The sequence below is a fragment of the Pleurodeles waltl genome, chromosome 3_1 (genome assembly GCF_031143425.1).
Source record: "Pleurodeles waltl isolate 20211129_DDA chromosome 3_1, aPleWal1.hap1.20221129, whole genome shotgun sequence".
Lineage (NCBI taxonomy): Eukaryota > Metazoa > Chordata > Amphibia > Caudata > Salamandridae > Pleurodeles > Pleurodeles waltl.
The window spans coordinates 1721167801-1721191622 of NC_090440.1; the positions used below are offsets into that span (position 1 = coordinate 1721167801).

The window sequence follows — 23822 nt, forward strand, 5'->3', positions numbered from 1 at the left end:
TTTTAGAAATCCTCCATCTTGCAGATGGAGGATTCCCCCAATAGGGTTAGGATTGTGACCCCCTCCCCTTGGGAGGAGGCACAAAGAGGGTGTACCGACCCTCAGGGCTAGTAGCCATTGGCTACTAACCCCCCAGACCTAAACACGCCCTTAAATTTAGTATTTAAGGGCTACCCTGAACCCTAGAAAATTAGATTTCCTGCAACAAGAAGGACTGCCCAGCTGAAAACCCCTGCAGAGGAAGACCAGAAGACAACAACTGCCTTGGCTCCAGAAACTCACCGGCCTGTCTCCTGCCTTCCAAAGAACTCTGCTCCAGCGATGCCTTCCAAAGGGACCAGCGACCTCTGAATCCTCTGAGGACTGCCCTGCTTCGACGACGACAAGAAACTCCCGAGGACAGCGGACCTGCTCCAAAAAGACTGCAACTTTGTTTCAAGAAGCAGCTTTAAAGAACCCTGCAACTCCCCGCAAGAAGCGTGAGACTTGCAACACTGCACCCGGCGACCCCGACTCGGCTGGTGGAGAACCAACACCTCAGGGAGGACCCCCGGACTACTCTTCGACTGTGAGTACCAAAACCTGTCCCCCCTGAGCCCCCACAGCGCCGCCTGCAGAGGGAATCCCGAGGCTTCCCCTGACCGCGACTCTCTGAAACCTAAGTCCCGACGCCTGGAAAAGACCCTGCACCCGCAGCCCCCAGGACCTGAAGGACCGGACTTTCACTGCAGAAGTGACCCCCAGGAGTCCCTCTCCCTTGCCCAAGTGGAGGTTTCCCCGAGGAAGCCCCCCCTTGCCTGCCTGCAGCGCTGAAGAGATCCCTTGATCTCTCATAGACTAACATTGAAAACCCGACGCTTGTTTCTACACTGCACCCGGCCGCCCCCGCGCTGCTGAGGGTGAAATTTCTGTGTGGGCTTGTGTCCCCCCCCGGTGCCCTACAAAACCCCCCTGGTCTGCCCTCCGAAGACGCGGGTACTTACCTGCAAGCAGACCGGAACCGGGGCACCCCCTTCTCTCCATTGTAGCCTATGCGTTTTGGGCACCACTTTGAACTCTGCACCTGACCGGCCCTGAGCTGCTGGTGTGGTGACTTTGGGGTTGCTCTGAACCCCCAACGGTGGGCTACCTTGGACCAAGAACTGAACCCTGTAAGTGTCTTACTTACCTGGTAAAACTAACAAAAACTTACCTCCCCCAGGAACTGTGAAAATTGCACTAAGTGTCCACTTTTGAAATAGCTATTTGTCAATAACTTGAAAAGTATACATGCAATTGAAATGATTCAAAGTTCCTAATGTACTTACCTGCAATACCTTTCAAACAAGATATTACATGTTAAATTTGAACCTGTGGTTCTTAAAATAAACTAAGAAAAGATATTTTTCTATAACAAAACCTATTGGCTGGATTTGTCTCTGAGTGTGTGTACCTCATTTATTGTCTATGTGTATGTACAACAAATGCTTAACACTACTCCTTGGATAAGCCTACTGCTCGACCACACTACCACAAAATAGAGCATTAGTATTATCTCTTTTTACCACTATTTTACCTCTAAGGGGAACCCTTGGACTCTGTGCATGCTATTCCTTACTTTGAAATAGCACATACAGAGCCAACTTCCTACATCCCTCTTTTCTGTTTTGTCTGCAGGTATCTGATGGCATTGTTGCTCCTGGGTTTGAAGAAGAGGCTCTTAAAATCCTGTCCAAGAAGAAAAATGGGAGCTACTGTGTCTTGCAGGTGGGGTGATTTTTCTCCCTAATGTCCTGTAACATGTGCAGTGACCTTATGCCTTGATTATTGTCTGACTATTGGATTTCCCTCCTCCCCAGAGCCAACTTGCAATTTTTTTACTAGGATATATTTTTAGGGATATTTTTATGCCACTTGATAGCACTAACCTATGATTTCAGATCTTTAGCTTTAAAGCCAGATTTACCCCCTTATGGACAATACTGTTGAACTTAACCTTTTAATTTATTGTTCTACCATGCTTTGGAGCCTTTAACAGATAGTAAGTCACTTGGGAAAGATTGGAAACCTATGATGTGATTGCAGCGTGATCCAAAAATATTGACAGCTGTTATAGAAATTTGATTTATGGCAGCATTCCCAGCACCCCACAAATATGTTCTCTGCTGAAGAAGGGACTAACCCAGAAACACATGTGTCCAGAGATGCACAGTAAAGGCTCTACCTACTTAAAGGTGAAATATTTAAAAATTAATGGAGTTCGTTTTTTGAAGATACTACATCTACCATGATGCAATGGGGCAGATTAATTGCTGGGATGTCAGGCAGGTGCGCTCCTAACTGTTTGTGACTTTAAAGGCTCCCTTGAGCTATTGGGCTGACGAGCTCTGGAGCAGGCACCAGCAGGCCAGGGAAGAGGTACTGAAACCGGGTGATTTATGGCAGCATTCCCAGCACCCCACAAATATGTTCTCTGCTGAAGAAGGGACTAACCCAGAAACACATGTGTCCAGAGATGCACAGTAAAGGCTGTACCTACTTAAAGGTGAAATATTTAAAAATTAATGGAGTTCGTTTTTTGAAGATACTACATCTACCATGATGCAATGGGGCAGATTAATTGCTGGGATGTCAGGCAGGTGCGCTCCTAACTGTTTGTGACTTTTAAGGCTCCCTTGAGCTATTGGGCTGACGAGCTCTGGAGCAGGCACCAGCAGGCCAGGGAAGAGGTACTGAAACCGGGTGATTTATGGCAGCATTCCCAGCACCCCACAAATATGTTCTCTGCTGAAGAAGGGACTAACCCAGAAACACATGTGTCCAGAGATGCACAGTAAAGGCTGTACCTACTTAAAGGTGAAATATTTAAAAATTAATGGAGTTCGTTTTTTGAAGATACTACATCTACCATGATGCAATGGGGCAGATTAATTGCTGGGATGTCAGGCAGGTGCGCTCCTAACTGTTTGTGACTTTAAAGGCTCCCTTGAGCTATTGGGCTGACGAGCTCTGGAGCAGGCACCAGCAGGCCAGGGAAGAGGTACTGAAACCGGGTGATTTATGGCAGCATTCCCAGCACCCCACAAATATGTTCTCTGCTGAAGAAGGGACTAACCCAGAAACACATGTGTCCAGAGATGCACAGTAAAGGCTGTACCTACTTAAAGGTGAAATATTTAAAAATTAATGGAGTTCGTTTTTTGAAGATACTACATCTACCATGATGCAATGGGGCAGATTAATTGCTGGGATGTCAGGCAGGTGCGCTCCTAACTGTTTGTGACTTTAAAGGCTCCCTTGAGCTATTGGGCTGACGAGCTCTGGAGCAGGCACCAGCAGGCCAGGGAAGAGGTACTGAAACCGGGTGATTTATGGCAGCATTCCCAGCACCCCACAAATATGTTCTCTGCTGAAGAAGGGACTAACCCAGAAACACATGTGTCCAGAGATGCACAGTAAAGGCTGTACCTACTTAAAGGTGAAATATTTAAAAATTAATGGAGTTCGTTTTTTGAAGATACTACATCTACCATGATGCAATGGGGCAGATTAATTGCTGGGATGTCAGGCAGGTGCGCTCCTAACTGTTTGTGACTTTAAAGGCTCCCTTGAGCTATTGGGCTGACGAGCTCTGGAGCAGGCACCAGCAGGCCAGGGAAGAGGTACTGAAACCGGGTGATTTATGGCAGCATTCCCAGCACCCCACAAATATGTTCTCTGCTGAAGAAGGGACTAACCCAGAAACACATGTGTCCAGAGATGCACAGTAAAGGCTGTACCTACTTAAAGGTGAAATATTTAAAAATTAATGGAGTTCGTTTTTTGAAGATACTACATCTACCATGATGCAATGGGGCAGATTAATTGCTGGGATGTCAGGCAGGTGCGCTCCTAACTGTTTGTGACTTTAAAGGCTCCCTTGAGCTATTGGGCTGACGAGCTCTGGAGCAGGCACCAGCAGGCCAGGGAAGAGGTACTGAAACCGGGTGATTTATGGCAGCATTCCCAGCACCCCACAAATATGTTCTCTGCTGAAGAAGGGACTAACCCAGAAACACATGTGTCCAGAGATGCACAGTAAAGGCTGTACCTACTTAAAGGTGAAATATTTAAAAATTAATGGAGTTCGTTTTTTGAAGATACTACATCTACCATGATGCAATGGGGCAGATTAATTGCTGGGATGTCAGGCAGGTGCGCTCCTAACTGTTTGTGACTTTAAAGGCTCCCTTGAGCTATTGGGCTGACGAGCTCTGGAGCAGGCACCAGCAGGCCAGGGAAGAGGTACTGAAACCGGGTGATTTATGGCAGCATTCCCAGCACCCCACAAATATGTTCTCTGCTGAAGAAGGGACTAACCCAGAAACACATGTGTCCAGAGATGCACAGTAAAGGCTGTACCTACTTAAAGGTGAAATATTTAAAAATTAATGGAGTTCGTTTTTTGAAGATACTACATCTACCATGATGCAATGGGGCAGATTAATTGCTGGGATGTCAGGCAGGTGCGCTCCTAACTGTTTGTGTTATAGAAAAATAGAATAACTGTCTTAAAGTGCTTCCCGATAACTCACTCTTGTTTATGTGATTTTCAGCCCCTTTGGTTGATTTGGATGTTCTGGCTGATACATTGGGCAATGGAAAAAATGGGTAAACCTCTAGCAGCTGTTAGGCTGTACTTGGTAGTTAATGCAAATGCCAGGTTTTTTATATTTTATTTTGTCTCCATTTGGATGCCTTCTAATGTGCAAGCATTCACTCGTCTTCATCGGCAAACAGATTGAGTTGAACATGCTGACTAGTGCACTGTCTTGCTGGGATCTGGTTGTGCTTTCCATAACCTGCTCTACAACTGGGATCTCAGTTGAGGGGAAAAAAATCAAGATGCCTGTTGACATTTGAGTGTTTAGGGATGGGGTCATCCATTTTTCCACCATGGGGAGAGATGCCGCTTTTTAGCATTTCATTTACTAAAGTGTTTTTCTCAAGTTGTGTGTGTGCGCATTACTTGACACAGTTGGAACACAATATTTTTTTTCTTGTTAGATGGACCCAGATTATGAACCAGATGAGATGGAAGTTCGTACTCTGTTTGGACTGAAACTAATGCAGAAAAGGAACAATGCAGTGATAGATCCAGCGTTGTTCAACAATATTGTAACTAAGTGTAAAAATGTAAGTCTGCACATTAAGTGTTGCTTTTTTTTTTATTAAAGCCTGGAGCACTATTGTGCCCATAGTGCTAATAATGGGAGTACGGTTGTAAAAACACTGCCCAGCTTTTAAAAACTCTTTGCAGAGCAGTTGACCATATGGGTTTTAGTTGTTCCATTATGGTCTTCCCTGTACACTGTATTGTATCCTTTCATGGGCAATTTGACAGGTAGCCTTTACAACTAAAAGCAGTGCAGTGTTTGATCAATGCAGCTGTTTGAAATGTTAAACTGGTTTTAAAGTCTATGTGGAAATTCAATTTAATTTCAGAAGACTTTAATAATTTGCTGGTATTCAAAGTGTGCATAATTGTTGTTCTGTAAAATAGTTATACCCTTTATTCTTAAAGCTTCCTGACTCTGCCATCCGTGATCTGATCGTGGCCAGCATTGCTGTCAAGTACACTCAGTCCAACTCTGTCTGCTATGCCAAGGATGGACAGGTACTGTTATTTGTTTTGGGTATTGGTAGTGGATTTTTTTGTGATCAACTCCATTGAACTTCACAGAAGTTGTGAAATAGAAAAAATGTAGAAAGCCTTGGGACGCTAGCCACAACATTATGCAATTGTTAAAAATGAGGTTATAAAAAAAACTGTCTCTTCGTAGATATTTTAACTACTTTTTCCATACACTGAGGCATTAGTAGGCTACAGAATTGCTTTCTCCAGTTATTCAAAGGGACGTTTCCTGAAACCACCTTTTTTGTAAAGTGGATCTGAAGTCTAATACCCTGATTCATTAGATTATTTCAGGTCATTTAAAAATGTAGCCTAAGATGATTACACAGGCTTTTTTCTGCTATGGCAATGGCTACTCATCACAGGGCAGTAACAGGCTGTACTTTTTTAATTGGGTCACTCTTGATAATTCTATTCTGTCTCATAAAGTGCGCAATTCTCTAAAAGGTATCCTAGTTCTAGTGTACATAAAAAAAAAAAAAAATGTTTTAAAAACAGGGAGACTATATAATTTAAGCAACCATTTATGAAGCAAAACGGCTGTTTTTCACACCTTTTTGTAACAGATGTAGACTTTAGAGACCTTATGTGGTCATTCGGTATATTCTATTTAGCTGCCAGAGCAAAAAAAGGCATGACTGCTTACAGAAGATCTGCAGAAAAGAGCCAGATACTGTTTGTGCATGATTAGAAAGGTAGGACTTGCAGGGGTGTGGAATTAAATAAAAAATGTACCTGTCAATGGGCCAGACTGCTTCATACCTCTACTTTTCCTGTAGAAAAATCTACTTGACCCTTTTGTGCCATGTAGTGTGTCAGCAAATAATTGCAGCAATCTCATTGTAAAAAGAGCTCTGATGTTAGCCTGTTTGATTATGCCATGTCCAGTGCTATAATAGGGCTTGAATACTAGCAATTTCCTTTTTTGCCGCCTTTCTGCAGATCTACATACTGGGGCTGGAGGTAGCAGTAAGCAAAAGTTCCAGTGTTGGAATGCCCTTTTGAGTCTGTGCAAACCTACTAACTTGCTTGTTTTAAAGGTTTTCACCGCTAATCTTTTCCCATGCTGAGAAAGGTATGCCTCCTTTACCCTGACTAGAGTCAGAGTCCTTGCTTGGACAGGGGGTAACCTGACCGCCAACCAGACACCCCAAGCCTGAGGTGACCTTGAAAATGAGAATTCCACCATCTTGGATGTGGTGGAATTCAAGATTCTCAGACAAAATGATGGGCCACTCCCCCCAAAAAAGTGGTCATCTTGCCACTAAATTGAGTATTTAGGGAAGTCCTGGAATCTGGAAAGCAGATCATGTCAAGACTTGACTACTGTGAACCAAGGGAAGGGAAGGGGGGGGGGGGAGAGGGGGAAGAGGGACCGAAGAGTGAGCACTGAAGACCTACAACAAAACCCCGCCAGGCTGCTTGCACTACAACCATCGCTGAGCCGACTTCGCCAAGAGCTGGACACCCGCCCCAAAAACCTTGGAGAATTGCCCACCACCTCATTAACTGGGAAAGGTCTCCCCTGGAGCAGAGGAACTGCTTCTCTGTATCTGCAGGCACCAGTTGCAAAATCCAGTACTCTGTCCCATTGACCATCTGGTCCTCCGAGGGAACAGGCCATGAGAAGATAGAGCCCAGGAGGTCAGCGCCACAGACATTGCGAAAGCAGACGTGCTGTCGAGGGACACCTGGATCCACAAGGCCATTCAGGAGAGTGGCCTCATTACTATTCACCAGGTCACCAAACCAGAATAAGTATCTGACAACTGGGACCCGACACCTCAAAGTACCACTGCATCCAAGCCCCACAGCCTGAGTCTGAGGGAGACGATGGTGCCAACGAAGTCCTAAGGCCTTCAGGAGTTGAGCCCACCCTTGGGTTTGGCCAGACTGGTACCCCTGTTGCTGCCTGCAGCCTCTTTCTGCCAGAACAGTCAACTGTGAGAATCTTCAGCAATGCAACTTGACACCTCAAAGCACCACTGCACACAAGCCCAACAGCCCGAGTTGGAGTGGTCTGACCATGTCCCTGCGTGCCATGACCCTCTAGATCTGAAACCCTTTGGGTTCAGCTGGACTGGTCACCCAGTCCCCATTTTCAGCCTCCTTTTCCCCAGGACAGTTTCCCATTAAGGTGAATGGGACACCTGGTGCTGTAACGCAACACAGGGAGGAAGGTTGCAAGGCCTGCCGATCATTTTTGATATAAGAAGACTCTGAGATCGCCGGGTCCTTTGAAAGGAAATGCAGCGGGGAGACATTGAATAAACTCCTGACATCTTCGGACCATATGGTGTTGAGGATCAGGAACTCCCCAAGGCCTCTCCAGCAGAGGAAGAGGCGTTCTCCATCCAGGGTCTGACTCGGAGCTTCAAATCGAGCTTGAGATGCTGAATGTTTTACCAGGTCAACATGCTGCGAGTACAGAAACCGCTGTTCCTCGGCCCAAAAGACATTTGGCTAACGGCAAACAAAAAGCTGCTGGATCACCACTGCCAACAGGCCATGGTCATCACTGAAACTGATTTGGACGCCCGGCCTTCAGGCTCGGTGCCAATAATTCAGCCTAAACCATGGAAGCAGACTCCTTAGGCACAGCGTTCCCTTCCACATCGAGCCAAGCTCCATCTTCACACCGTCCCCATCGGCGATGAAACAGAAATCGATTTTGACTCTGAGAACTGCTCCAAGATCTGACGCAGTCATTCAACAGGAACGAATCTTACATAGACTACAAGAAAAACTTGATTCTAGCCAGAGGTAGGTTCACACATCACTTCCTTCAGTGCCTACACCACCATCCTACAATAAACCGCTTTCCTTTGGGGACCCATTGATTTGCTGGTGCCACCCAAAAGGAGTAAGTCGACTAAAGCCTCCAGTCACTTACCCCCCCCCCCCCCCCTTCCCTCCCTCCACCACCTTCACACTCTCCACCTCACTTTCAGGGTGATCCTCTAGACATCATACCTCCAGGGTCACAACACTCATTTACAGGTGGGTATGGTTCAGGGAATGACACACATGAAATCACACCTCCGCCTTTTGATCCATGGACGGCATACGACCTTGACCTTCTAGAGAGACCAATCCAGGCCTCTACCCTGCTACACCTTTTCCTCCTGACGACGACTGCTACGTATCAGGAGCTTATTGGTAGGGCTACAACCTATCAATATGTCCAGATACATAAAGAGCCTCTGGAAGATGGTTTCCACTTCAAGACTCACTCCACCGCACATAGGGCAAATCAGTATCTCCCTATGCTTAAAGATTTTTTGAGGCATACAGAAGATATTTTTATAACTCCCAGGGTCAGCGAAAAATATAAGGCCTTCCCTTCTGATCTTATTTACATTAGGGGACAAATTCCACCGACTCACTAGTTGTGACCAACGCAAGAAGGCTAACTCCCAGGCTGCCAGTGATGCTCCACCTCCTGACAGAGCAAATTAATTGATGCCTCTGGCCAGAGAGTGGCAGCACAGTCTACCAAGCATTGCTGATTCAGTGGGATTTCTAGCATGTTATATGGAACGAAAGCTAATGTTTGATGGCGTGTGGGTAAAGATGTAGGAAAGTAGCATCTTTCTGATAGTTACCCCCACATTTTTGCCTGATGTCAGTCTGTTTAGACTGTAGTGCACTGGGATCCTGCTAATCGGGACCCCCGTGGCTGTGCTCCTCTAAATTTGGTTGCTGGTAAACGTTTACACCCACAATTGGCATACTGGTGCACCCATGTAAGTCCCTAGTTAGGGCTCAAATCATAAAAATGCTGCAGGTAGAGTAACTTAATCCACTGGACCAAACTGTAATGTACTTGACCTGTAAACTGGTCTAAATTTGTGTGATCCTAGGCAGATAGTTTACAGTAGCCTTTTTCATAATTCTCACATATGATTGCACCTTCAAATATTTGAGCTCAGCTTTTCTGCAGTACAAAAAAAATGGTTTAATTAAGCAGAATAAAGTTTGCTACATGCATCACAAGAATCTATCCAACATATACATGAGGTCTAGTCCACACAACCTTGGACTTCTTTTAGTTTACAAACAACATTGCCATCAGGGCAGGAGTGTTTCTCAGTTTGGGTAACCACTCCATTTTAATAAATAAATTACCAAACCATGATGTGGTAACATATTGTCATCTACACACAGTAAATTTCCAAGAAATGTCCAAAAACCTCTCCACTATCAGCTTTACTGATAAAACTATATAGTGGATTAACAATCTGTGAAAATTGGGTTTCAGAAAACATATCCTTTGCACATCAACATGTAAAGTATTCTGATTTGTTTTCATCCTATAAAGTATTTTTTTCATCATACAGAAATATAAAAAAGGGCTTTCACAACTACTGACATATTTTGAAATGTTTGTACAGTTGACTTACTCGTTTAAATGTTGTGTTAGGAAAATCCGAACACCCTTTATCCTTTTATTTTACATTCTAAGCAGCAGGCCACACAGTTCACCTTACAAAGTCCTGGAACATTACAGTCAGAAGGAAATTTAATTGTAAGAAAAACTGACTTTTGACCTCTGTCTGTGAACACAGAACAAATGTGACATAGGATTTAAAGGCATCTTTTATTAGCCCTCCACTTTTTAACTGAATAGAACACCTGTTCAGTGACAACCTGCTAGAAGGAACAAGCAAGTATTAAAAGTAGGTCGACCTGATCAAATAAGACTCTCCAATGCAAGTGTTCGAATGGATAGTTCGAGCCCTGCTGGTATGATACTTGGGGACCCCCATTGGCTGCAGCATGTATTGTGCCATACATGGGAGCCCATGCAAACTGTCTGCATCCCTGCCAATGCATCCTGTGTGAAATAATGAATGCACCTTTCACTACAGATATAAGGCTTGCCTTATATCATGGTCACTGTACTTAGTCACTGTAAGTCGCCACTCTGGTAGGCCCTTCAACAAAGGGCAGGGTGCATGTCCCAAAGTGGGAGGGTACCCCTGCAAAAGCAAGGTACCTCCCACAAACCCCAGACTCTATTCCCTGGACTTAGTAAGTGCCGGGACACCATCTTACAATATGTAGTGGACACTGGTCAACAAGATTGGTCCAACTGAATAATGGCTTCTCAGAAGGTAGGCATGTTTGGTATCAAACATGTTAGAATCATGTAACTACACTGATTCCGGTGCTAGTTGCATGATACCTTGTACTCTGGGAGTTCCTTAGAGGATCCCTCAGTTCTGCCTTGCAGTCTTACGGGGTCTGGCTGCTAACCCATGCTGCTGCCACCCCCAGAGCTGTTCTGCCCTCCTGATGAGCCTAACTCGAGCAGGGGAAGGCAGATCAAAGGATTTCCTGCAAGGGAGAGGAGTGACCACCTCTTCCTTTGAAAAATGTGTCTCTGGGCTAATGTGACCTCTGAGCGTAACCAGACTACTTTGAAGGACACACTTGGTGCACTCGTGGCATAATCCGGTTTGCACCAGTTCAGAAACCCCCGGTTCCTGCTCTGGTGTGGAACTGCACAAAGGACAGGGGAGTGACCACCCCCTATCTAGCTCCTCACCTAGGGAGATGCACAAAGCTCTGCCTGGTGGACAGTTGATTCTGGCATCTTGGAAACCAAGTGGGCAGAGGCCCCTGCGAGCATCTGACTGGTTAGGCGAGGTGGATTACATCCTTGACCCCCTCTGATAGAAGGGTCACTACAAGGAGTGATCCATCCCCTTTTAGGGTTACTTACGGGCTTCCCCGAGGATGGGTCCTCAGATATGTTGAGGAAGACTCTTCAAAGAACTCTCCAAGACCTCTTCTGCTTCTGGCTTCGGCAACCACCGCTGGTCTGCATTTGGAACTGAAAAAGGACTCTATCCAATTGGGAGGGCTCCCGCTGCAACATATGGCTGTGCATCCTCCAGGGTCACAAGGACTCTGCCTGCATCCAAGAAGGAATCTCCCTTGGAGTGAAGGAGTCACTCTCCTGCATCTGCAGGCACTTCAAGACACCGACTGGCTGGTGGATCCTGCTGTCCCTCGGACAACGTAACGGCCCTGCTTAAAGGTGGTGTGTATGTGTGGTTTTTTTGAGACACCAGGTTCACCTTGTCTTCTGACCAACTTGGGAGACTGTGGATCCTTGCTGCTGCCATTGGAATGAAACCCCTGTGCCATTGCCAAGGCTTGTTGGCTCTTCTAATAAGATCTTCAAGCTCCAAGAAGCCCCATCCGCCAGCACTCTGCAATTCCAGATTCAGCTCCCTCTCTGCAGCTCCTGCGATGTGGGACTCCTGTTTGTTCTGCTGCTGAGGCGTCCTTGCAACTCCCTGTGCCTGCTGCCAGTGGGTCACTTGTGGCGCTCCTCTGGCTGGCTTTTTTTCCTGGTCAAGGCCTGCCCTGACTCCCCACCAAGGGTCGAGTCACTATGACCTTGCTGGTACTCCAAATCCTGCATACTTCCTTGCAACTGTTATTTGCATTTGCCAAATCTTGTTGGTGGTCCTTGTGAGAAAAGGCCTCTTATCATGGTTACCCCCTACTTTTTGCCTGGCATTTGATGTAGTCTCAAAGAGCCAGATCTATTTCCCTAAAACTGCTGTGATGCACTGGCAACTCCTTCAAGTCCCTAGCAAATGGCACTTGGGTACCCAGAACATGAGCTACTAAGGGTAAGCTCCTGAGGGGATCAGCACAGATTGTGCCAACCTCTAAGGCCATGAATCCAGAAACCTTCAGCACTGCCATTGCAGGCTGAATGTTCTGATTCAATCCTAAAAGACCACCTCAACATGGCACACAGCCTGTGTGCCCTGTCCACTACACACTGCATGCACTATAGGTAAGACACCACTCTGGCAGGCCTTCAAGCCCTAAGGCAGGGTGCACTATACTGTATAGGTGGGCATAGATGCATGAGCAATATGCCCCTACTGTGCCCTTGCCAAACCTGGATTATAGTAAGTGAGCAGGGCATCCATTTTAGTGCATATGCTGGACACTGGCCAGTAAGAGTTTCACTGCTACATGGCGGCTTCCCTAAACCCTGGGTTGTTTGGTATCCAACAACTCCGAATGATAAATCCAAACTGATACCAGTACTGTATTTATTACAAAATCTACCCAGGGGGTCACCTTAGAGGACCCCCCTTCAAGAGATGACTACCCTGGCATGATTGCTGGCCAGTCACAACCAGCCTGCCACCACCAAACAAGATCCTGAGCACCTGGGGTGAGAGATCTGCTTTCTGGGACTTTGAACAAAGCCCTTCCTGGGAAGAGGCTCGAACACCCCCTCCCTCAGGTATGTGCACTGCCCTGTTAGTGAGCTTCAAGGGCTTACCCTCCCCTCCCTTATGCCCCCCCCCTCCCCCTCCTTGAAACTAGACCCAAAGGCCTGCTGATATCCGCCTCTGTTGCAAACCCCCACTTTTGGCGGGAGCTACGATGGGGAAACCAGTCAAAGGACAGGAGAAGCGGTTGCTTGCACCACCCCTAATGTGCTGCATGCGAGGTGACCGCCATTTCATTTTCCTCCTTCTTTAATGGGAGGAAAATGGCCAATCTGGTGTAGGGAAGTGACCTGCCCAGAGGAAGTGGCCACCTAGTGGGTGTAGCCACCCTAAAGTAGATGACCCATTGGTCACTAGTATATACTCCTTAAAACACCCACTAAATACAATATTTAGTGGGCATCCCTAGACCAAAAAAATCAGATTCCAAGGACAAAAGACCAGCAACATAGAAGACCTGAGGCCCAAGAAATGGGGGACAAACCCTGCCTGTTGCACCCAGGGCTCGACAATTGCCGCTGAGGGAGTTGCTTGGACATTGGACGGACTCCATCAACCACCAGAGGACCTCCGCTCTTTTTTTAGAAAAAAAAATAAAATAATCCAAAGATCTTCCTCCAGAGAGAAGGCTATACTCTGCTGCAACAAGGAACCAAAGACCCAGTGAAGGCCACGTCACTGACTGGCTGCTGATAAAGGAACCGGTTGCCGCAGCCGGACCAAACTCAAACCAACTGACCATGAGGACAAACCCTGCAAGTGTACCAAGTTTGGTAGCACTGCACTCTCCAGTGGCCAAACAGTGGTGTACTGGTCACTTAACATCGGACACCAAGAAGGACAGTCCATTCTGGATTGCAAAAGGACCAGGAGGGAAGGCCCAGTCAAGGGACTTCAGAAACAACCTGGACCTCCCACCAGAGTGCCCCTGCTGATCTGCAAGCGACCCTCCAAAATGACCTACCTCCTGCTTCCAGGGGCACCTTTGTGCACAGCTCCTGGCTCATAAATTTGCTATGCACCCGGCTGCCCTGTCCCCTGCACCAAAGATCCAGCAGTTTCTAGAGGGTCCCCCATCCCTTGCGACCTTGGCACTCTAAGTAGACCCACCGGACTTACCTTTTAAGTCTACCTGAGCAATACTTTTCTAAGTGGTCCCCCACAGTGATCTGGCACCATCTCCAATTACTTTCTACAGCTGTTCCATAGTGCCCACTGACTACCTCAGTTTACCTGCTAAGGGAAACATTGGTAAACGCATTGCCTGATTTTGTATGCATTTTAAGTGTTTTCTCCAATGATTCCTACAGTGCATAATTATGTACAAAAAAACAACTTTTTATTAAAACAAATTTGTAGCTTAAAAAGTACTTACCCGATTTTGATGATCTTGGTCTTTTTTTTGTAAATTGGTCTTGAGTGAGTTATTCTTTTGAGTTTGTCTTGCTTTATTGTTACTGTGAGTACAACAAACGCTTTACACGTCACCAGGATTAGCCTAACTGCTTGACCAAGCTACCTGAAAATTAGAGCATTAGGTAGTGTAGTTTTTACCTCTGTAAACCAATGTGTGGTTGCCTGGACCCCTGCACAGGATTCCTATCTCTGCACACTACATAGAATACCAGCCTCCTACAGTCCAACCGGCCACTGACTCTCCTGCAGTCTGACCAACATGTGGGCGACTCCAAGGATGATCTGCATCTCCCTGGACTCCTCAGCTAGACTTCTTCTTTCACCGCCCTACAGGAACTTTACCTCCAAGAGGGTGGGTTTTGCCTACCTGGACAAATCAGAGTGGTCTGGACTATGTCCCCTTCCTTTTCAGGTTCTTAACATCCGGAATCCACCTCCTAGTTCTACCAGTCTGGTCCACAGGTCGCAACACCAGCTGGAGACCCGAGGCTTCCATTGACTTCGAGTATTTCCTCACCAGTTCACACCTATGCACCTGGGTTCCCTGATGTAGATACTCCGGTCTTCTGGGTTTCCATAGGTGGGGGCATTTTCTAACTTTCTTTGTGCCAACTGGTTTCCTTGGGGTCCACTTGGAAGGTTTTTTTTTTTTTTTCTTTATCTTTCTCCACTGCAACACCTGGTGTGGTTCTTTCTTGTGATTGGTTACTGACTGACTATTGTGATATTGCAAGTGCTTTTCACTCCTCCATAGAGAGCTTTCACTCTCCATAGAGAGCCTAAACACTATAAGGGTTGATTGGACTCAGTATGGGGTGCCACACCATATGTGTACATCATGAACTGAGCCAGCCTCCTTAAGTAGATACACATACTCCTGCCATCTAATGTTGTCTGGAGTTGTGCAAGTTGTTTTTGTTCTAAGAAGTCTTGAGGTTGAGTGACTCCTCTCGGTGATATTGTGCATGGGCATCGACTTCATTGCTAGATCTTTATTTTTTTTTTATTTTTTTTTATGCTGTCTGGTTTGGACATGTGCCTCTGCTTCGTGTTCTGACTCTGTTCGGTATGAATCTTTAGTTACTTTACTTGTCTGAATGGTATTCTTTTCGAGCATGCATTTCCACTCCTGCACAGATTTCAAACTTTGTAGTTTCGGGCTTTGATCGACTGCCCTTCGGGGTGCCACCCGTCTCTGGCCTGCCTTCTGCGTGTCTCCACCTCTATTGAAGGTGTGTTTCTGATTGAATATAAACCCTTCTTATTTTGCCTGCTCTGCCATGCCATATAGCTTCACACCGAGCAATACCTTGTGTGCAACATCTGCCTTTCACCCTACCATAAAGAGGCTGACTGCAATGCCTGCAAATCTTTTAGGTCGAAAAAGACACTTTGGTATAGGATGGCTCAACAGCTTGAAATGTCTCATGGGGCCCTCAGACACTGCTCCAGATCTCTTTGGGGAGGAGCAGACCGTCAAAGTGGATAATGTCTTCTCTGTAGAAGACGTCTCCAGCTCTGATGTTGAGCTCTGTCTTGAAATACAAGACTTTCCATCCGTCCAGTGTGAGTATTTCTTGCACCTGCTCCATCACCCAAGCCCGCCAAAATAGTCCCACTATTAGAGGTCGCCAGACCACCACTGCCTCTCAGCCACGGTCTGTTCTGAAAAACTGTCTTTGCTACTCCACCTTCAGGTCTGGCACCAAAGATTGCCATCGACTGCAAGCTCATTGGATCAAGAACATGTTCCAGCATTCACCTGATCCTGGGTACTGACCCGGCAGCCGCCTCCTTCAACTTTGGTACAGACTAAGCCTCACTCTCCCAAGCCTTCAATACTGAAAGCTTCAGAGCCAAAAGACTCCAAACTTTAGCTTCTAGTTCACCTCTCAAGCAGATCCTTGAGAAAATGGATGCCAGAGCAAACTTCTGTTTGAAGAGGGCACCGGCTGCATCATTAGATATCCTTCCTCTCCTCATCCAAAGAGGAAGTTGACTTCTGAGGCAGCCTTAGCCTCGTCTCTCTTATCCGGAGGATACCACTTCCTTCAAAAATTTAATTTCTAGTGCAGCAGCGTCCAAAACATTGAGCTCCATAAGGAACCCTTAGAACAGGATTTCCTGAATGACGCCCTCTCTTCCTCTAATAAGGACACCCAATTTCTCCCTATGCTCCCTGGCATGATGAGGCATTTAGAGGATGTATTCAAGGAGCCAGTTCGTGCCGGGGTCATCACCTTCAGGTGGATTAAAAAAAAAAAATATTGGCTTGTTCAGATAAAATGGCTAAAATGAAAACACTGATGCAGCTAAGGTGATGGGAACTTTACAGACTTCCTTTTTCCAGGAACTCTTTTTGTCGCCCAGGCTATAGAGGGGCATATAAATCCTTCTACACCTATTCCTTCACTTCCCAACCGAAGCAATTTTAGTCATCCTACACCAGGGGTTTTTACATAGGTTCTTTTAGAGGTGCAAACAACATGGGAAGGAGAAGGGGTGCCTCCACATGTGGAGCAACACCCACTTGAAAGGAGTGACTACCTACACATTCCCTCCAACCATACACCTGTCTGGGGCAGTTTTTCCACCCAGTCTGGAATACTGTTATGGACAAATGGGTACTAGCCATTATCCAACATAGCTATTGCCTGGAGCTAATTACCTCACTTCCTAACATTTCACCTCACACTCCGATTGTCACAGGAACATCTCATACTTCTCAAACAAGAGGTCAATGCCCTTCTCAAAGGGACCATGGAACTGGTTCCTCTTCAACACCGAGGAACAGGAGCATACTCCCTATCGTCCCTGGTCCCCAAAAAGGACGGGTCTCTAAGGCCAATCTTAGGATGTACTTGTTTAGAGGTCAGCTCTATCAGAAAACTTCCATATGATCAGCCTGGAGGATGTCATTCCGCTTCTACAACAAGACAACTTTATGGCGACAGTAGACCTAAAAGAAAGCTACTTTGACATTGATTCACCTTGTGCACTGCAAATACAGAGCGATTTGTCCTAGCAGGCATGCACTACCAATTCAAAATGCTTCCATTTGGGGTGAAGATTGCACCTTGAGTGTTCACAAAATGCCTGGCAGTGGTCGCAGCACATCTGCAAAGACAAAATATACATGTAGTTCCCTACCTGGACAATTGGCTCATCAAAGCCAGCACTCATCAGTGCAAACCACATGCGCAGATGACAATCGATCTTCTTCACAGCCTAGGCTTCACTATAAACATCCCCAAGTCTCACCTACAACCTCTACAAGTTTAGCCGTATTTAAGAGCAATCCTAAACACATAGCATTAGTGTGAGACAGTGACGCTTTTTACCTGGAAAATTATGTAGTTTTGATTGTAGTGCAGAGTCCCCTGCCACCAGGTCCCCTGTGCCAGTGCTTCTTTCCTAAAACTGTACCACGAGCGGCACAACTTCAGACCCACTATAAGTCCTTAGTACATGTTACCTTTGGTACCTAGGGCAAGAGGTCTGAAGGTCCTTGAGGAACCCTCACCAAGGCCATGCCACCGCAGTTGGCATCCCTTGGTGCAGTGACAAACGACCAAGTCGACATGGCACATTGCCTGTTTTGTTATGTTATAAGTAAGTACCCTCTTTCTTGGCATGGTTACCCCCATTTTCTGCCTTTTGTCAGTATGTTTGCCTGTGTCTACTGGGTTCCTGCTAACCAGGACCCCAGTAGTTTTGCTCTCCTCTAAATTGTACCTTTTTCTTTATACAATTGGCATACTGGTTCTCTTACCCCCCGCCCCCACCCAAAAGTAAGTTCCTAGTATATGGTACCCAGGGCATTGTGGTTCTAGGGGGTCGGCCGCAGGTATTCTGCCACCCATAGGGAGCCCATGCAAAGGGTTCCCCAGGCCTGCCTTTGCAGCCTGCGTGAAATGGGTGCATGCACCAGTTTTCACTACAGGTTACTAAGTCTCCTCTATGGTAGGCCCTCTTAGCCTAGAGGGCAGGGTGCAGGTACCGGTGGGTGAAGGAGTGAGGGCATCCCTGTACTAGCAGAGGTGCCCCCACAAACACTAGATCCATTTTACTAGACTTTGAGTATGGGGATGCCATTTCATGCACCTACTGGACATAAGTCACTACCTGTGTCCAGCTACAAAATGGTAACGCCAAGCCTGTTCATGTTTGGTATCAAACGTGTCGTAATCATGCCCCAATACTGTTGCAAGTATTGGAAGTATGATTCCATGCACTCTGGGGGTTCTCTGAGGGGCCCCCAAGCATTTGCTACCACCAGTCTTACAGGGTTTTCTGGGCAGCCCAGCTGCTGCCACCCCTCAGACAGGTTTCTGCCCTCCTGCTGCTTGATCTGATCAATCCCAGGAAGGCAGAACAAAGGATTTTCTTTGGGAGAGGGAGGTAGCACACATAGGAGTGACTAACTTGGGAGGGGTAGCCTCCTCAAGTCACTGGTTTGCTTTGAAGGGCAGATTTGGTGCCTTCCGTGCATAAAGCAGCCCACACCGGTTCAGGGACCTCCAGTACCTGCTCTGGTGCAAAACTGGACAATGGGAATTACCACTCCCCTGTCCATCGCCACCCCAGGGTGGTGCCCAGAGCTCCTTCAGAGGGTCTTCGTGCTCTGCCATCTTGTTTGGCAGGCAAATCTGGGAGCATCCGAGTGGCCAGGCAGGTGGCGTCGGAGCACCCTTTTCATATGTACTTACCTGGTTAGGTGACCAATCCCCCTTTCAGGACTGTTTAGGGTCGCTCTCTTGGGTGGGGTCCTCCGATTCGGCTTGCAAGATTCCAGCACAATTCCTCTGCTTCGACTTCCGGCCACTGGAACCACGACTGGACCCTCCAGGAAAAGACAAACGCTGCTACAATGAAGAAGACTCTTCTGCAACTTTGTTTCCACGTCTCCGGACAGCTTTGCAACTTTTTCCCAGGTATGCATCCTCAGACTGCAACTTCTTAGCCTACACAAGAAGGAATCTCCCTTGGAGTGAAGGAGTCACTTCTCTGCAACCGCAGGCACCTACAAGCAACTACCGGCTGCGTGGATCCCCCTCTCCTGCTAAGCTGAGTGGATCCTGCATCACTGGTGGTCCGGAGTAGTCCTCTTGGTTCTCTCTGCCAGCTGTCCAACTTTGGTGGAGGTAAGCCTTTGCCTTCCCACGCAGGACAATAACCCCCCCCCCCAAATGCACAGTCTCTTGCAGCTGTCAAGGCTTGTTTGCATCTCCTCCAAGGGATCTTCAGGCAACGTATAACTCCAGCACTCCATCCTGCAAAGCCAGCCTCCTGTGTGGTTTTCCTGTGGCGTGGGATCCTCTTTTGTAGTGCTGCATGGGCTTCTTGTGCGAGCCCTGTTTCCCTGTCCTGTGGGTGCTGCCTCTGCTCCTATTGGTTATTACTATTTGCAGTTTTCTAACACTTTCTAAGCCTATTTCTCGTTGCTAGTGTATATATTTAGTGTATTACTTACCTCCTAAGGTGGGATACCTGTCTAGTATTTTGTGGTGATTTGTTCCAAAAATAAACTACCTTTATTTTTGTACAACTGAGTGTTTTCTTTCATGTGTGTAAATGCGGTGTGGCTACTGTGGTATTGCAAGAGCTTTGCATGTCTCCTAGATAAGCCTTGGCTGCTCATCCACAGCTACGTCTAGAGAGCCTGGCTTCTAGAGACTTATTTCACTTCACTAAGAGGGGATACCTGGACCTATATAAGGTGTAAGTACTATAGGTACCCACCATACTCCAGGCCAGCTTCCTACTCATTTCTAGCAGCACTACCTAAGGTATAAGTAAGTCACCCCTCTATCAGGCCTTATACACCCTAAGGCACGGTACACTCTCTCAGGTGTGAGCAGATCTGCATGAGCAGATATGCCCCTAAAATATGTCTATTCTTAATATTGTAAGTGCCAGAATGCATTGGCTGGAAACTCGACATCTCCAATTCCCCAGCACTGTGATGGCTTCACTGAACCCAGGAGTGTTTGGTGCCTATGTCCTCTCAATAAACCTACACTGATGTCCGTGTTAAATGTATTGCAATATGAGGTGGCCTCTGAAAACCTGCCAACCCTGATGTGGACCCTGACTAGTTGTAACCAGTTTGCCACAAACAGACATGTTTCTGGACCCATGGGGTGAGAGCCCTTGCTCTCCCTACAGCCAGAAACCAAGCCGAAAATGGGAGGTGGTGTCACCACACCCCAGGAAGACACATTGCTCAAGGAGGAAGCTTCTGCCTTTGTAATGCGACCCCAGCCTTTGCTGCTAGCAGCAGATGAGCCATCTCCCACCCCCTACCCCCACCACACCCCACAAATGTTCAAACCCCCACTTTTGGTGGGAGAACCAGCAGGAAAACCAAGTGAGAATAGGAGGTGTGCCCACCTTTGCCAACTCCACCCCTTAGGTGCTGGAGGTGAAGTGAAGCACATTTTTCAGTGCCCACCTTCTTGACGATGGTAGGACTTAACCAATCAGGGCCAGGACTATGCCCAACTCTCCCCACAGGAGGGTGGCCTGATGGTGAATGTATACACCCCAGGTAAGGTACCCACTTTTCCCTACCTGTTACTCCCCTAAATCTAGTATTTAGGTGGCTGTCTCAGATCCTGAAACTAGATTCCTGACAACCTAAGAACAGCCGAACACTACAGTGTCTCACCAGCAGAGAAATCTGCACACACACACTGACTTGGCCCCAGCCCTTCCGCCCTGTCTGCAGCGCTCGACGATTCTGCATCAAAAGACTACCTGTCCTGAGGCCCAGTGACCTCAAAAGCCATCTGAGGACTGCCTGCCTTCGACAAAGACCAAGATCTCCCGTGGACAGTGGGCATGTCCAGAAGAAACCAACTTTAAAGAATAAACAACTCTGCTCTGAGGAACTGCAAAGTCGCTGCTGGACCCACCTCTGCACCAGATACCCCCAGCCTTATTCGAAATGGCCCACCGGTTCTGTGAAAGTTCCTCAGCACTTCTGAACAAGAGTCCACTGTGGCCGGACCTCTGCCAAACTCCACAGCGACGCCTGCAGCCTCAACCCGAAGACGCCACTTGACTGCGACCTGCCTGGTAAGACTTTTCTGACTCCTATGGACGCCCCGGCACCTGAAGTCCCTGGGCCTTAGGGAGCATGACCAATAGTGCCCTTCTATCCCCCAGCGTCTCTACTTACCTAGGCAGCTTTGGGTTGTCTTCACCTGGCCTCCTGGCCAGAGCCTGCAAACAGTTTCTGAAACTGATCTCCCCCCACCCCCCCATTGAATTGTATTCAGGGCTCAACGCTGTGTTGGCACTCTGGACCCAGCCGCCCTGATTGGTGCTCCCCTGTGGGCCCCCTCCTGATGCTTACCTTAACCTCCAGAGACTGGGATACCAAACCGATTTACCCCCATGTGAGCAGCATCTCTTCGACTACCCCCTTTCTCCATCGGATAACATTGGCGCCAGATCAGAGTTTGAACCGTGCACCTAGCCACCCCTGTACCACTTGAAGTGCAGAATTGCTACTTATCTGAACCTTGCCTGGTGCTGATTCTTCATCCTGGAAACCAGGACTAAGTTGTGTACTTGCAAAACTGCGTTCTTGTTTTCCTCCCATAAGTTAACATTGCTGAAAATTGCATTGCGTTGATTTTTTTAAACTGAAACCTTTCTCTTAAACTGGCTTACCTTTTTACGAATTTCTGGTCCCCACGCTTCTTTCAAGATTTGATTTATTTTTCTAAAACTGGTATGAATCTCCTTTTTTGAGTTGTCATTTATTAATCCCTGTGTATAACTACTGTCCTGCACTCCTATGTTAGGCCTAAGGCTGTTCGACACGCTACCATAAATGGAGTCCTTTGGGTTTGGATTGAGCCCTGTATGCTTCTGGGGGAATTTCTGGACTCTTTGCTTGTTATAATCCCTTAATGGTTTATCCCATATAAAGAGCCAGCTTGCTAAAATTAGCCTACCCCCAATCCCACTCGAATTCAAAACTTTCAAGAAACTTTACCCCAGTTCCAGCAAAACCAAACGCTAACAGTAAGGACAGTTATCCGTCTGCTAGGAATGATGGCTTTTTGCATTGCCTTAGTTCCCCATGCAAGACTGCACATGCATCCTCTGCAACAATGTGAACCCTGTTGCGCACATAACTCACCAGACACGTCATACTGGTTGGGGTGCCCACCTACAAGACTTGAATATTCAAGGTCTTTGGGATGCCCAACTGTAGGAAGTTGGCTCTGTATGTGCTATTTCAAAGTAAGGAATAGCATGCACAGAGTCCAAGGGTTCCCCTTAGAGGTAAGATAGTGGCAAAAAGAGATAATACTAATGCTCTATTTTGTGGTAGTGTGGTCGAGCAGTAGGCTTATCAAAGGAGTAGTGTTAAGCATTTGTTGTACATACACACAGGCAATACATGAGGAACACACACTCAGAGACAAATCCAGCCAATAGGTTTTGTTATAGAAAAATCTTTTCTTAGTTTATTTTAAGAACCACAGGTTCAAATTCTACATGTAATATCTCATTTGAAAGGTATTGCTGGTAAGTACTTTAGGAACTTTGAATCATTATATTAGCTTGTATACTTTTTACATAAAACGCAATAAGCTGTTTTAAAAGTGGACACTTAGTGCAATTCTCACAGTTCCTGGGGAGGTAAGTTTTTGTCAGGTAAGGAAATCACTTACAAGTCTCAGGTTTGGGTTCAAAGTAGCCCACCGTTGGGGGTTCAGAGCAACCCCAAAGTTACCACACCAGCAGCTCAGGGTCGGTCAGGTGCAGAGGTCAAAGAGGTGCCCAAAACGCATAGGCTTCAATGGAGAGAAGGGGTTGCCCCGGTTCCGGTCTGCCAGCAGGTAAGTACCCGTGTCTTCGGAGGGCAGACCAGGGGGGTTTTGTAGGGCACCGGGGGGGACACAAGTTCACACAAAAAGTACACCCTCAGCGGCACTGGGGCGGCCGGGTGCAGTGTAGAAACAAGCGTCGGGTTTTCAGTGTAAATCAATGAGACCAAGGGATCTCTTCAGCGTTGCAGGCAGGCAAGGGGGGGGGGGGCTCCTCGGGGTAGCCACCACCTGGGCAAGGGAGAGGGCCTCCTGGGGGTCACTCCTGCACAGGAGTTCCGTTCCTTTCGGTGCTGGGGTCTTTTCCAGCCGTCGGGAAATGGAGTTCAGGCAGTCGCGGTCAGGGGGAGCCTCGGGATTCCCTCTGCATGCGTCGCTGTGGGGGCTCAGGGGGGACAACTTTGGTTACTCACGGACTCGGAGTCGCCAGAGGGTCCTCCCTGAGGTGTTGGTTCTCCACCAGTCGAGTCGGGGTCGCCGGGTGCAGTGTTGCAAGTCTCACGCTTCTTGCGGGGAGGTGCAGGGGTCTTTTAATCTGCTCCTTGAAACAGTCGCAGTTCTTTTGGAGCAGTGCCGCTGTCCTCGGGAGTTTCTTGTCTTTTTCGAAGCAGGGCAGTCCTCTGAGGATTCAGA

At 47.2% G+C, this 23822-nt stretch overlaps 1 protein-coding gene across 1 annotated transcript in view; it reads left to right on the top strand.

Moving 5' to 3' along the window:
• The window catches only part of ATIC (5-aminoimidazole-4-carboxamide ribonucleotide formyltransferase/IMP cyclohydrolase), a 181012-nt gene that overhangs the window by 61209 nt on the left and 95981 nt on the right, over positions 1–23822 (top strand). Inside the window, exons 11-13 of the mRNA XM_069225634.1 lie at positions 1657–1746; positions 5026–5154; positions 5543–5635. Of these exons, the coding sequence (XP_069081735.1) occupies positions 1657–1746; positions 5026–5154; positions 5543–5635 (312 nt within the window). The remainder of the gene's footprint in view (positions 1–1656; positions 1747–5025; positions 5155–5542; positions 5636–23822) is intronic.